This window comes from Phalangium opilio, unplaced genomic scaffold (assembly GCF_054372755.1).
Source record: "Phalangium opilio isolate 3A_F unplaced genomic scaffold, DU_Popi_V2 ptg000013l_1, whole genome shotgun sequence".
NCBI lineage: Eukaryota > Metazoa > Arthropoda > Arachnida > Opiliones > Phalangiidae > Phalangium > Phalangium opilio.
Window position 1 is genome coordinate 3,038,621 of NW_028324148.1, and position 15,336 is coordinate 3,053,956.

The following is a 15,336-nucleotide window of genomic DNA, read 5'->3' on the forward strand; positions in this document are numbered from 1 at the left end:
TAATTTTTTTATTTTTAGCAGAATGTTTTCCCCCTTCCTCCTTAGTCGCTGGCTCTTACAAAATGACGCCCCTTTCAGTTAGTGGATTTTTCTATTTATCGTTTTCGGCCTAATTTAAAGGGATAAACAGTATTCAGCCCATGTACCATGTGTGCTAATAAGTGGTTTTCATTGCCTACACCGGGCACATTTTAAAGCATTGTTCTTTCAAACTCCCTATACAATAAACTCAACCCCAGACGTTTTCCCATAAACCATAACCAATCGACAGCCATTTTCCAATCTCCAGAACCTTTTTTAGGTAGATATCACTAAAGACGTCAGAGAAAATTCCTTCCTCCTTCCAAGGAGAATGTATAAGAACTTAAGAAGGGAGACTTGCTCTGGAAAAGGGGGAAGTAAAAATATCCAGGCAGATACCACATACAGTCGCGCGCAACTTCGACGCCCAAGCCGGCCGGGGCCGTTGGTAAAGACGGGCGTTACGTGATCGTGATTGCAAATGAGAGATATTAAAATTTGAAAACAAGCTCATGAGGCTAGAGCAAGGAGGCTTTAACGCATGCGCGAGAACGTACGTTCTCTTACCGTGAGAGGTTGGTGGTAACCATGTTAACCGAGGAACGGCACAGTACTGTTTTAGGAACGGGGACTACGTGCATTTGTCTGTCTCCGATCTCCTCTCTTATACATTCTCCTAGCTCCTTCCCATTTGCAACTTTAGTGCAGTGAAGTCAGGCAAAGTTAGTCAATTACCGATTTAATCAGAGCTTAGCCTTTCTCTCTTTAGTCTTTTGTGAAGTAGTCTTTTTGCTCCCCAATGGTCTTCCAAAAACCTTATTAGTTTAAACTACCACGTCATAAACTATAAATTTTGACGTTTTTAGAAAAAAAACCATCTAGAGTCTGATTTACAAGAACTATTTTACTGCCTTAAGTCTACGGAAATGTCATTGGGTGATATGATTGATGAAAACGGTCATCTAAACCCGTTCGAGGTTTTTCAATATGTTTACTCTATTTTCTAAGATCTAAGTTGATTTTAACAGAAATTTTTGTAACAGCAAATCGATGTGTTCTTCTATCCAACCGATCTCGAGGAAGTTGCAAACTACGAAGGATGGTTTCCTTCGGCTTTGCACCTCGAATGTGACTCGCACATTTTAAGTGCGCCTCCAAAAACGGTAGACTTGTATTCTGTTGATTTCATCAACGCCGATAATTGGGTTTGTTTCTATAATTCGACAAAAGAACTGAGAACGTTCAAAGATAGAATTGGGCTATGGTGACGTGCTCTCAAATAGCTATTTCACGTTCCTTCATGCATCGCCGCCTTATTGAAAAGCGTATAACGATGCTTGAAAAGAGTGTTAGGACGAATCAGATGGAGAAGCATACAGCATGGACAAAAGAATACTGCAGTATTGCTTTGTCCATACATACAGTATTTAATTTCTATTATTTGAAGGTGTATTCGCTGGTTTTGTTATCGATATTTGCTGTCTCTGCTCTTACAAATGAATGCAGAAAACATCTCATGAAGAACTGGACAAGTTCCTTCTTTGAGCAAATTTGGGATATTGCGTCGACGTTTTTCTTTGAACGTAATGAGAACAACGACATTTTTGTTCCAGTTGTAATCTTACTCTTCCTATCTAGCCATTCAAAGGCAGTCACACCGCATTTATTGGCGAGTGGCTTTCGCAGCTTGGATTTTAGGCATTTCCATTCTTTCTATTTTGGTGTCTTGCAATTTCAAAACGGAAGCTTACAGCAAAGGATACGTCTACATCAACAGCCTCAATGAGTGGAAGGACAATTCCAATTTTTCAATATGGACGCTGAAAGGACAGCCAACGTACACCTTTATACATCGATGGGTATATAATTTAACTTTAGTCCTGCTTCCCGTCTACCCATTAAAGAAGGGCGCGGTTTCTCGAACATAACTCGATAACAGGTACCCGATGAGTCAACTAAAAAACGTTTTATATATGGCGAATCCATTGTTGGTCTTGATCAGCAACATTATCAAAACATTTCTGAAGGACGCCGATAATGGATACTTACTACCTTGCTTGTTGTTTTTCATTTCTGGAATCTGACGACAAAATAGCTAATCGAATCTATTTCAGTAATTCCATGATTAAATCCCTTAAATTCATTCTACCATTCAGCGACAGAGCCAGAAAAGAGGGAAAGTTTATCGAGATGGTCAATTCAGAGTAAGTTAACTAAATTGTGCGTTGAAATTAGCAGGAATATTATGAAGACTCTAGACGTAATCTCGCGTAATCTAGTGTAGAGTATCGTCGTGACCGAAGAGTGCATGAACGTTTCCTTGGAGAAAAATAAACACATTAAAGATTAATTCTAATCCAGTTTGACCCGGAGAAGCGAATGATGAGATGAAACAATGTGTCTCATCTAGTACTAGTCCAGTCATTACTTACTGTAATGCACTACTTGACCGTTGGCAAACACTCGAGATTTCTTTTAACTGAAATCTCCACTGACTCCTTCGCATGTATGAGAGTGTGAAAATAATGAACTGCCACCTGAATATTTTCGTAGTGCAATCTACAGACTTGTATCATTTTAGTTTGCCCCACTGAGGGTAGATGAAGTCGAAAACATAAACCCCTTTACACACTTTGAAATTCAAAATCTAGAATCAAATTCTCTATCATCTTCTTATAATTAATATTCAATAAATTACTGAACTTAATTTGCTAAAGTCGAGCTAAAACTTCTTACAGAATAACCATGTTCTTCGAGACCAGCCCACTGCATTATGAATTCCGGAAACTATCCTACAAGATTGACTTGATCAAGTGGACTAAACCTGTGAAAGAGATTTCACCAATAGCGTTCAAAGAAGTTGCAGTCTCCTTTCGAATGTTATTCAACGGATTAGGCCTTTCTACAGCGGCTCTCTCAATTGAAATAGGAATCTTCTTAATTCAACGCTATATGAAATGCAACTTCTAGCACAACTAAGGATTGAAATGTGTGTCTCAAAGGATAGCCACCAGGCTGTCGCATTTAATAAGAACATATCACATATAATCAAATCACCTAGAAGAAATCTCAAACTAAAATTCCGAGAACCCATCTAATTTTTCATAATCGACTTTATATGAAAACAAAATGTACTAGAGACTAGCTAGAACTGCAATGAAATTTAACTCCTAACAAATGAACTTTACCCCACTATCGAAGTATCTCTTTTCACTTTTCAAAAAATATCACGATATATAACAAGACAGAAATAAGTTTCATAATACAACTTAGCTTTTAAAACCTAAAATGTCTCATCATAAATATTTACGTACTAGAAATATTGTGTGCGAATATTGAATGTTGGAAAATTCCGGGAAGCCTTAATATGAGCAGTTCCCTTATGAGCGGATTTCATAATAGCGGTCTTCTTAACAACAGTTCTCTAAATAGCGGTTCCCGAAATGGCAGTTTACCCATTACAGCAATTACCGATACAGCGGTTCTCGTAAACGCGGCGTACCGATACAGCGGTTCTCGTAAACGTGGCGTACCGTTACAGCAGTTCTCTAAAGAGCGGAAAAACAGATATGCGAAAAACTATAGTTGTTTATTACGGTGTAAGGTGGCCCAGCTGGGTTATATGAACTCAAAAAGAACTAGGACAGATATGGATAATTTGGTTAGGTTAATGTTGATTATTTCTAAACAGTGTTAGGTCAGGTTTTTTTTTCGTTTGGTTTGACTTAGGTTAGTAATATTTTGGAATTGGTGTAACAATGTTACGCCTTTTCCAAAAGATTACTGTTTACAATTATCTACTTCTGAAATAAAATAACCTTTCTCGAATTATAATATGCCTTTTCCAAAAAATTACTGTTCACAATTATCTACTTCCGAAATAAAATAACCTTTCCCGAATTATTTTTCTATCCTGGTATGATAATTGTAAACTGATAAAGCCTGAAGAACAGTACAATATTTAATTTTACTTCAAAAACACGATCCGTTAGTAGGTCATATTCCTGATTAAATGATCACGGAAAAGGTAGTATTTGAAACCAACGAATATAACTGTATTGTTAAGACAAGCTCGAAATACAAGACAAACACTGCTATTTCCCAAAATAGCAGCCGCTATTTTAAAACAGCAGCCGCTATTTCTAAAACAGCAGTTTTGAAAAATTCCGCTGTTTTTTTTGGAAACGCGGTTGCTATTTCGAGAACTGCTCTTCAGGGAACTGCTCATATGAGGTACACCCGAAAATTCCATTAATTTAAACATATTACGGTAATTTAAGGAGTTGTAGGCAACTGAAGGGAACCGCAACAATATTGCATTATTTCTCAAGAACATATCTTGCAGAGGGATTTTGAAACATCGCGATTTTTACGGGACTTACGAGGTTACAGCCCCCTACTCGACGAGAGGAAATGTCAGCCACTAACTAAAGGCCGCCGACAGGTTATAGCAGCGCCCCCAAAAATACCTCCCGTAAATCCCGTATTCAAAGCTGGGTATTTTTTCTTCGTTTTGAATTAATGAAAACAGTATATCTAATTAGCAAATATTATGTGAGATAATCTCAGGGTTGGCACGCTGGTATCCAGTCCGGTTTTATCCACCTGGATTAAACCGGTTTAAACCACGTTGAACAATCCAGTGGATTTTTGAAAAATATAATAACAGATTACAGCGCAGGCACCATAAAGTGAGATGGAAGGAAAACTTTGACCCACATGTCTTTACCTCTTTATTTCATCGAAATGGTCCATTCCCATATATTGTGGGTTATCTTGACGCAACCTTCTCCCACTGCCCCACCTGAAGCTCGTGAGACTGAGTTGAATTTTCGCAACGCTAAATTGTTTGGTCGGACCGAGCGTTTATAAATTTTTTTATCAGACCCTACACTATTCTAGATCACTAAAAAGCCTACCCGGGCCCGACCCTGTCCCATTGAAGATCACAAAAAAGCCTACCCGGGCCCGACCCTGCCCCATTGAAGATCACAAAAAAAAGCCTACCTGGCCCGACCTTGCCCTATTGAAGATAATAAAAATCTCTACCAGGGTAGACGGTATGAAAACCCTACCCGTCCTGACCAGCAAAAAGTTTTAAGTAATTTTCTAACCCAACCAGACCTAGGATTTTTCGACCCGATATAGGTCGGGTTGGATTGAAAAATCCCGATTAAATCAGGGGCCCTACTCATCTCTAAGGGAAATGTCTGTAGTTTTATCAACTTTTATGTACAATAAAAATGATCCTCAATCAGACGGCCTAGTAGAAGACAACTATCGCACTAAATGTAAAAAGGAGTGCTAAAAATAAACACTAGAGAGTAGTTTAAAAAAGCTGGATAAAACCAGGGGTAAATAACGAAAGGAGTTAGAGACGCTAGCTTCCGTAGTGTAGAACACAGTAGGACCTTGAAACGTCATAGAATTTGTAACCAACGTAGTGCCATCTTTGGAACTGTATTGTAAATAAGAGCAGAACCTTAAAAGTTTTGCCTTAAAATCTCGCGCCGCAAGGTATTCTGGGTAAAGTAAAATGGCGGGTGTCGATGTTGTGAAGTCGTCTCATAAATCAACCCAATATAATTAAACAGCGATTTAAAAAAGAAAGATAAGTCAACAATTTGCAATTTGAAGCCGGGGAAATCCTCAAAATGTGATCAAACTTGTTTTGCCGTAAGTGCGCGGTTACAGAGTCGGCCCAATGAGCCAAGGCTTAGTGGGAACTGTGGGATCAGGATCATCGACTGTATCTGTGACTAAAGAAATTAAAACAACTAAAACTGTATTGAAGGATGCCAAAACGACATTTAATTCCATTTCATTATCGAATAAGGAATTTACCAACTTTAAAGTTGCATGTTTCTAATTCAAGTGCACCTTAATGAATAAACTTTACTCTAACCCTAATTGTCACTCAGTCGTAAGAAGACGAACACTAGCAGACGAATACTAGCAGACAGGCGAAAATCGATATCCCAGCATGCCTTTCGAATCTTTGCTGCCACGCTATTGGTTGCAAAATATCATACTTATTTTGAATTATAGGCGGCGCAACCGAGGCGTTTTCTCTTTTCTGTGTCTACGTTTGAAAGTCCCACTGCATTCTACACTACGGAAGCTAGCATCTCTAACTCCTTTCGTTATTTACCCCTGATAAAACCAATAAAATCCGGTTTAAACCAGCAAAAAACCATACCAGTGGCTTTTTCAAGAAAAATCCGGATTTTTGCCAACCCTGGATAATCTACATGGAAGTACTGTGCTGTACATAAGAAAGGTATTGATCTTGTCATTGGTACGATAGAGGGTAGAAAGACGGGGAGTAGGAGGCTTGGCTGCGAGCAATCTTGCTTTGAAAGTTTACCTCTAAGCTCCCGGTGTGAGCGCGCATCTTTCACTGCCCTATTATTGGTTAAAATACGGTGAACCAGATATTAGAAGGAAAATATATCAAATAAATATAAAATAAAAGCCAGAACTACCAAAATTGTATAATTGCTTAAACTTACTCCAAAGTTTTTAAAAATATATCAATCCAATGTAATTATTTTATAATAAAAATATTTCAACGTTATTGGTGCAGACTAACAGCCAAAATTTTTTCAAGTTACAACTCAAATATTTAAAAACAATGTAAGTTAACAATTATTTGAATTGAATTTATTCTGGATTTAACGAATTTGAAACATTAGAGGTGTGGTTTCAATAACACAAATGAACTCCATGTTGGTGTTTGCTCGGTAGGTTAATAAAAAATGATTGTCAAATCAGTTTTTGAATTTTGTGAAAATCTTTTATTTGATTACTTATGGTAACGTGTAAGGCGCTAATGCAAGCACTAACGTCTCTCTGTTAGAAAAATTTATCAGAAGTCCGTACACCCTCCTGGTTTTATCTGTTTCTTGCCTACAGGATATACTGAACATAAAGTTCGCAGAGGCCACGCTAGATTTGTTATTTTCATATATTGCAAGAGTACATAATATTTCGTAAGTATTATCAATTACAAACAGAAGTAACGTAAGATGTGGCTCTTGGGTTCTTTATACCTTCTCATATTAACCAATCAACGGTCTGCTTTAGAATTCATTTAGTATCCTTTTGGCTTAATATTGAAATTTTATTAATCGATAATATATCAAAAGGTTGTAATGTGTTTCACTAACGTTTGTTAGCCTTGTTTGTCTTGCTAAAACGAATAAATCCACTTAAATAAAGGAGAGGAGGGAGTTAATTTGAAAATTATTTAACTCTGACAGGTATTGGCGAAAGCTTCCTTTTTAGTACACATGGGGGTAAAAATATTTTTCCCTTTCTAATTTGAATCACAATAGCATTAGGTCAGGTACGTATAGGTTAGGTTTTTTATTTGATCCTCAATACGGTTAGGTCAGGTAAAGTTAGGTTAGGTTTGCTTTGTATGTGAAAAGTATTAGAATAGTAAAAATTAGGTCAGGTTAGGGTATGATGATCTATTTGCACCATAAGTTTATAAGAGTGTTCCATAAGTTTGTCACTCGTTAATGAGAGCTTGTCATGAAGTGACGTAGGTGAAACGTCATAGATTCTCGTAAAGCGACGCCTAGTGAGGCGCTGTCAAAGGCTTAGTACAGACTAAAGAGGAGTATGGACTGCAAAACCGAGTGTAGTCAATTCTCACGTCGTTCTTGAACTAGCTCTCATTAAGCCTATAACATTACGAAGTATGGGTAGTGACATACGTATGGAACATATCTTATAAACTTATGTTGCACATAATAGGTGAGGCAAACTGTAGAGTTTAGAATTGTTCTAAACTATTGCTAAACAATGCTACTTCCCAAAACCTCGGAGGCTATTTCTAATTCGCCATTTTTGAACAACGCCGCTGTTTATGTGGAATCGCGGTTGCTATTTTGTGAACTGCTTTTCTGGGAACTGCACCCAGCTATAGTGCAGTGTAGTCAGATGTAATTTTAGAAGTAGGAATGGAGAACAGAGTAATCTGGGCGCGCGTCACAATCCCGGACCCCCTTCCCCTGGACGAGGGGAGGGGGTATGAAAGAAGAGGCGGGTCATAGTGACAGAGTTAAAAAGGAGTAACGTATTTTTCTCCGTCCCCGTCAGGAACGTCATTAATGTGTAGTTTAAGTGAGCCAATAAGAAAATTTGAAATTTTCGTTACGTTTTGGAGGGAGGGGCTCTATACTGGGCTCTGAGTCGGACTGAAGTAAATACTAACCGTTCTCCATTCCTGCTTCTAGAATTACTGATCAGACCAAGTTAGTCAATTACCGATTCAATATGAGCTCAGCCTTTCTCTCTTTAGTCTTTTGTGACTCTTTTTGCTCACCAATGGTCTGGCAAAAACCCCTTTAGTGAAAACTATAAAGTCTTAATCTACCAGTGGTGGGAATCTTCAGAAGAGTCTTCCTTAGGGGGCGCCTCCGCGCCTTCTATACCCTTGTTTTCCGTAGAAGAGAGGGCGGCAATATAGAAGCAGAGGGCGCCTTCTTTGAAAAGAAGCTTGGGTAGAAGAAGGCGCAATTCCCTTCCTACTACCCTCCCCAGATCAAAAAATGCCTGGGAAGGAGCTTCAACTTCACCGAACCCCCCTTCTAAGATTCGGAAGGTACTCCCTCGAGAAGGGAGGTGAGCCTTCTTTTTTGGGAAAAAATTTTCCTCTTAAGGTGGATTCGCAAAGGCGCTGAAAGTCGAAACTGAAAGCTGAAGCTGAAAGTCGAAACTGAAAGCTGAATGAAAAAATCATCTTCAGCGGACTCTTTCGCAAAGAGGCAAAAACTGGTTTTTTAAAGCTGAAGCGCAAAGCAGACGCTGAAAGCAGGCTGATTTTAAGTTTCAGCCAAGATCAAACCGTAATCTTTCAGCTTCAGCGCCGTACCACGTGATGCCAAGAGCCAATGAAAAAAGAAGGCGCTGGGGTCACGGTTTTGAAATTATTTACGCGGGTATTTTAAAACGGTGAATATCGTGTCTCGTTATCTTGAAAATGTTTTCTGTGAAAGAATTAATTAAACAAGAAAACGATGAAAAAAAAGCGAAAAATATTTGAGAGAAGAAAATAGCAAATAGGATAGAAATGAGATAAAATAATAATATTGTGGAAAGAGGTTACAATAAACAACCTAATTAGAATAATTTGGAAAAGTAGCAATAATTTCAGGTTAAAACATATCCAATTGAGTAACATTTTGGAAAAGGGGGAAATTTACTCAGTTGATAAACCTTGATAATAACCAAAACATGCGCACATTTAGCCACTCATCTATTTTCCCCATTAACAGCCAAGGCTTAACATTTGATAATCTCCTTTAGTTTTTCGGTTTTTCCAGATGGGATGAACCCACCAACGGGGCTTTTTCCGCAAAAGGTTTTGGGTTCTTCTTTTTCGTTTCAAAAGTAATAATTTCTTTTTTAATAATAATAGCAGCAACAAGTTCCGATTCACCGACGTCATTTTATTTCTATATTTATTTGTGATGAATCCCTAGCGGCTGTTAATAAAAACTGCTGCTTTGCGAAAGGTTACAGCGCGAAGCTTAAACTGGTTTTTGAAGATGAAGCTTTTTTTTCGGAAAAAAAAGCGCTCAGTTTTTTTCAGCTTCAGCTTCAGCTTTGCGCTTTTTGAGTGGTTTCAGCGCCTTTGCGAATGCACCTTTAGAATTAAAGAAGGCAACTAGCTCGAGATGCATGTTTACCTTCTTTTTTTTGGGAAGGGACAGTGCCAAAGTAGGGACGTTTTTTGTGGGGGAGGGAAAGGGCATTGCCCAAGAAGGGAAGTTTATTTTTCTTCGGTGATGTGATCAGCTCGCAGATTTAAAGACTTCTTTCAATGGGAAATAAGTTATAATAGGTAAGGTAGTACAGCTCTATTATAAAATACAAATACGAGAAACTATCGGTAGATGGTGTCACTCCACCAAAGAAACAAGACGACCCAAGGGTTCGTAATAGTAGCCACATCGTACGAGTGGATAACCCCTCTATACCTTACCCTGATGAGTGAATAGCGCTATCTCTTACAATTCTTAAATGATTTACAGTTCATAAAATCACAGCGAATAGCCCCTCGATGCTCTACCCAAAACAGTGATAAAAATTTTACCCTAATAAATTTACTTATGCCGTAATTGTAATATTCCGGCGAATCGAAGAACATATAGTTTTAGTGATTATCCCCTCGATTAGTTAACAACTTAGACTTATGCCGATGCATACTTATCGCTTCCTATAAATGCTACTGCTGCTACTACTACTACTACGTACATCATACGATGTGGCTAAAAATTATGTTTTGGGAAGATTCGAATTTGATTGAATCGACGATGATTACCGAACATTGTTGTAATTACAATTGTGCTTTTTGTACTGATTGCACTTACTAACTTTCTGTCCTTATGAAATATTAAACCTAGGCCTATATGTGAATTAAATTAACGATTTTAATATTAAGCATAAAATGACGGATTTTAATATTAAGCATTAAATTACGGATTTTAATATTAAGCATAAAATTACGAATTTTAGTATTAAGCATAAAGTTACGGATTTTAATTTTAAGCATAAAATGGCGGATTTTAATATTAAGCATATAATGACGGATTTTACTATTAATCATAAAATTTCGGATTTTAATATTAAGCGTAAATTACGGCTTTAAATATTAAGCATCAATTTATTAATCTTATAAATAACGGAATATCCCCTTATTATATGTAAGCTTATGTGTAATTGTTTACTTTTAATTGTTACAAAGTTATAAGAACATCTCTGTGTTGGTGATGCGTGTCGGACTAGCCTTTTACTATTGCTATTCTTTAGATATCGTATCGATTCGACAATACTAAGATCATAACAAAAACAGACAGATGTTCATTACTTACACCCAATTACCCGTGGTTACTCTCGTAAACTGTTTAAGCGTCACGCCACGACCTATTACCACTTTTCGCCAGGCATACTTTGCTAGTACCGTCATTGATGATTGGAACAGTTTATCCTCGGAACTAATTTCAATAACAAATAAGTCGATCTTTCGACGTAAACTTTCAGCCTATTTCAACAACCTGCCTCCATTCCTTGGCATTCCACCGTCATCTACATATTTCATTTCTTGTTTTAACTCTTTTAGTTTTTTACATATATTATTTTTCTCATTAATATGATATCTGAATATCGCTGTTCCCATCCAAGCCACCCGCTGACTTTGTTCCGATTTTTGTAGTGTTGAACAAATAAATAGAATTGATGGACCGTAGGCACAAAAATAGTTTTCAGACTATTTGGACTGATACCATTTAGTTACACCAGGAGGAAAGGCTACGTTTTACTGTACTTTGTATGCCAAATAGCTTAGCCTCCCGTTGTAAATGGTATGAATCCTCCTAGTCTGAAAACTATACCATTGGGGAATGCCCATGCGGTATTCTATAAGATAAAGAGAAGATAAATAAATAAAGATTTTGTGATAGCAGGTGGGACCATATTTTTTTCTTCTCTTCCACTTACCCGGCTTACTTACGCCGTCTACAGGACATTGCCTAGCCCCTTTGTACCGTCGAAATGGACTTTGAAAAATAAAATCTAAATATTTCATTTCTGGCCCATGACTCGAGTGGCTAGTCTTTATCCGCGTAATCTCATCTCTCTTGTTTGTGTGTTGCGAGTAACTTCAATCATCTTTAAATGTCGCAGAGTTCAAATAGCTCGTAAGTAGAGTGACTTTTTTAATAAGTTAAAAATAAATTAATTTTGTATTCATATAAATTTGACCCATTCACCTTCGTCACGTAGGTAAATGGGTAGGTAAACTAGGCATGTAAGAACTATTAAAGGGAGGGTGAAGTAGAAAATCAAGTGATTTTTTATCGATTCTTCTACTAATTATAAGAACAGTCTGCATAGTCAAACATTCAGGAAATACTTCCGAATGATTTTAAAATTCAAATTAGGTTCAGATTTTAAGGATAATTTGAAATAAGGACTGCCGACCAATCCCATAACGCCTTGCCTTTTTATTAACAAAATTCTCGTAGCACGCTCCATGTCTCGCGCCATGATTATCACGTCGCGCGCGAATTTTATCAAATTTCGTGATAAATTTCATTCAACACGGAACGTGCCACGAGAATTTTGTTAATAAAAAGGCAGGGCGTTACGTGATTGGCCGCAGGACCTTCTTTAAAATTATCCTTAAAATCTGAACCTAATTTGAATTTTAAAATCATTCGGAAGTATTTCCTGAATGTTTCACTATGCAGACTGGTCTTATAATTAGTAGAAGAATCGATAAAAAATCACTTGATTTTCTACTTCACCCTCCCTTTAATAGCTACTGCACGAAGTTTATGTATTTTTATGCTTAAACCTTAGAGAAGGGATAAAGAAAACACCAGACAACCATTTATTATTAATCGTCTAAGAATTAGTCTTAAAGTACGCAATATGGATGCTCGCAGCGTACAATATAATGGCTGTAAAGTTATGAATATCGGTATCAAAAGAAAGCGCTTAAAGTGGAAGGGTGAAAGGAAAAATCAAGTGATTTTGTATCGATTACTTTATTCTGCAGCGTGAAACTTCGAGGAAATACTTCCGAATGATTTTAAAATTTAAATTAGTGAAATAAGTGCCTCCGACCAATCGCGTAACTCCCTGCCTTTTTGTCAACAAAATTCTCGTAGCATGCTCCATGTCTAGCGCACAAATGTTTATCAAATCTCGTCCAAAATTACATTCGACACGGAGCGTGCCACAATTATTTGTAATACGTGATTGGTCGGAGGTACTTATTTAAAATTATCCATGAAATCTCAAACTAATTGTAATTTTAAAATCATTCGGATATATTTCTTAAACGTTTTACCGTGCAGATAGTTCTTATAATTAGTAGAAGAATCGAAAATCACTTGATTTTCCATTTCACCCTCCCTTTAAATGATATTATACTATATCTAAATTTTAAACCAGTTAAATATAAACATATTTTCTAAAGCAAAAAATAAACCTTAGTGTATAGCATTTACATTGGTAATTGCAGCCAGAAGAGTGCTGGCAGCACTAACGAGGAGGGGAATGGGGGATGAATTGAGGGGGGAATGATGCGAATGAACGGAATTTTCTTTGGCGAAGACCGAGAACTACATGTTTTTTTTATAAATTTCTGAAGTGTGAAAACAAAAGTAAATTAATAATTTTTTGTGTTGTAGGACTACGGAATTTACGGATGAGAGTTTCTCATCCACGGAATCTGCTAGCACTCCTGAGAGTCTTGGCATTAGTGATAATGCTACAAGTTCATCGTGTTTAGTTGAAGCCATTGCACATCCTTATAGTTTCGATGAAGCATTCTTGAAAAAGTTTCAATCAGGTGGTTTTGGAAAACAGAATATTCAGGAACATTTTGTTTACGAACATAGTTTTCTTGAACCTTCGAAAAAAGTGGTGCTAAAGTGTAAACATTGCAAAGAAAACGAAGGATCCTTAAAATCCGATTGCTCCAACAATTTTGAGCGTCATATTTTGGTACGTAATATTAATTTAATTTCTTAAAAAGAGGGTGAAAAGGAAAATCTATTGGAATATTCAAAACCGTGCTTATATATTTCCTGGATGTTCCACGATAAATAATTAGTAGAATCTATAAAAACCGTTTGGTTTTTCCTCTTTATTCTACTTTTAAATAATTGGTTCAGTCGCTCTTCGGTCATATTTAACACGATTTGTTTAGAAAAAACACCCAAATAAATTTTTAAGGCCTAGAGCTGAGAAGAGGGGTCTATGCCTAGACGATTGGATGTCACAGGATGATACTAAGAAAAAAAATAAAAAGGTCAAACTGACAGATCCACAACAGCTTGCCTATAAAAAAGGCGTGGTTGATTTAATTTGTAGCAGTGCGCTACCTTTCTCTCTCGTCGAAAGTGATGGGTGGAAAAGATTCATGTATGCGGTTGCTCCTCAAATAACAGTACAGTGTCGCCAGACAGTGGTGAATGATTTGGAAACTTCGGTAAAACAATTAAAGCCTAAAATTAAAGTAAGATTTTTTGCCTTTTTTATATAACATGCAGTTAGAATAATAATGGGAATTATTTCCTTTTGGTAAGAATGTTTTGTCTGGAATCGACAAAAAAACGTTGCACATTTCGTTGGATTTGTGGAGCAGCCGCCAGAGGCAGTCTGTTATGGGCATCAGATGCCAGTTTATCGACAAGAGCTGGAAATTTCACAATCTTTTACTCTCCTTCACTCATTTCCCCGGCAAGCATTCTGGGGAAGCCATCGTACAAAAACTAACAGAAGAGCTCATGGAAGTCGGTGTCCATCAATCAAATGTAAAGGCACCCAAAATTTTTCATGTTTATCTTTTGTTAACGCACTATTTTCAGATTTCTTGTGTTTGCGCGGATAACGCCTCAAATATTACAAGAGCTATAAACATGGTGGATGTTTTCGCAAAAGATGGAGTCATTCAAGAAGAAGATGGTTTATTTGCATCTAAAGAATCTCATATAGATGAAACAGGTAGTATGCCTAAAAAAACCTATAATTTTATAATTAAAAACCATTCAGTCTGATGTGAAAAGTCTAACAACCCTAGATTTACAACCATCGGAATGTTTTGATATGATATTGAAAGATGACTCCGAGTACGCTACTGAATTTCAGGGCCTAGAATTTGAAAACTTAATGAATGACACCATGACGTGGCAAAGAAAGTGCTGCATTGCTCACACTTTGCAATTAGCAATTAATGATGCCATCAAGCGCGACATTGTTGCGAAACCACTGCTTACTAAATTGCAAGACTGGATTAATTTTTTTCGGAGATCACCAAAGTGGACCGAGGAATTAAAGTCGAAAACAAACGGCCGAGATCTCAAGCAAACGGGTGGTGTACGATGGAATTCCTTGTTTTTCGCCCTAGAACGATTTGTCCAAGTGAGTTGAATCAGTTAATTAACCAGACCATGATGTTAATGCAAATCAATTCGAAATTTAATTACAGGATAGCATGGTAGAAGGAATGTTGATCACTTTTTCGAAAGCGAAAAAGGAGAAAGTGAAAATCAACTTTGACTTGCCCACCGAAGATGATGTTGAAGACGCAAAACAGCTAGTATCAATTCTTAGGCCTTTAAAAAGGGCAACGGATTACTTTCAGCAATCTGGATTAATTTCGTCCAAAGTCATTGGAGGGCTATTAACCGTTTTTAAGGAAACTTTTGAAGTTGAAACGGACAAATTTGCAGACTTGCAAATTTCCGTTCTCACCCCTGTAGCACAAAATGATCCCGGCGGCTAGTGAGA

The 15,336-nt window shown here is 37.2% G+C and overlaps 2 protein-coding genes across 2 annotated transcripts; both read left to right on the plus strand.

Annotated features, from left to right (window-relative positions):
* Nucleotides 1-416: 416 nt before the first annotated feature.
* Nucleotides 417-3,580, plus strand: LOC149707793 (uncharacterized). The gene is made up of 4 exons (XM_089862283.1): nt 417-1,604; nt 1,660-1,880; nt 1,961-2,225; nt 2,760-3,580. The coding sequence occupies exons 1-3, from the start codon at nt 1,283-1,285 to the stop codon at nt 2,057-2,059; spliced, it is 642 nt and encodes a 213-aa protein (XP_089718409.1). The 5' UTR covers nt 417-1,282; the 3' UTR covers nt 2,060-2,225; nt 2,760-3,580.
* A 9,642-nt stretch (nt 3,581-13,222) lies between these two features.
* LOC149707794 (uncharacterized) lies at nt 13,223-15,331 on the plus strand. The gene is made up of 6 exons (XM_089863800.1): nt 13,223-13,548; nt 13,754-14,062; nt 14,133-14,360; nt 14,415-14,550; nt 14,627-14,967; nt 15,035-15,331. The coding sequence occupies exons 2-6, from the start codon at nt 13,820-13,822 to the stop codon at nt 15,329-15,331; spliced, it is 1,245 nt and encodes a 414-aa protein (XP_089719926.1). The 5' UTR covers nt 13,223-13,548; nt 13,754-13,819.
* The last annotated feature ends 5 nt before the right edge of the window (nt 15,332-15,336 follow it).

What these genes read in the sequence shown, in the direction of transcription:
- LOC149707793 (XM_089862283.1), top strand. Translation starts at nt 1,283, where the DNA reads ATGGTGACGTGCTCTCAAATAGCTATTTCACGTTCCTTCATGCATCGC. An exon ending in GTCGACGTTTTTCTTTGAAC is followed by an intron (nt 1,605 to 1,659) that starts GTAATGAGAACA and finishes CTTCCTATCTAG; the next exon opens with CCATTCAAAGGCAGTCACAC. An exon ending in ACACCTTTATACATCGATGG is followed by an intron (nt 1,881 to 1,960) that starts GTATATAATTTA and finishes ACTCGATAACAG; the next exon opens with GTACCCGATGAGTCAACTAA.
- LOC149707794 (XM_089863800.1), top strand. Translation starts at nt 13,820, where the DNA reads ATGTCACAGGATGATACTAAGAAAAAAAATAAAAAGGTCAAACTGACA. An exon ending in AATTAAAGCCTAAAATTAAA is followed by an intron (nt 14,063 to 14,132) that starts GTAAGATTTTTT and finishes CCTTTTGGTAAG; the next exon opens with AATGTTTTGTCTGGAATCGA. An exon ending in ATCTCATATAGATGAAACAG is followed by an intron (nt 14,551 to 14,626) that starts GTAGTATGCCTA and finishes TAACAACCCTAG; the next exon opens with ATTTACAACCATCGGAATGT.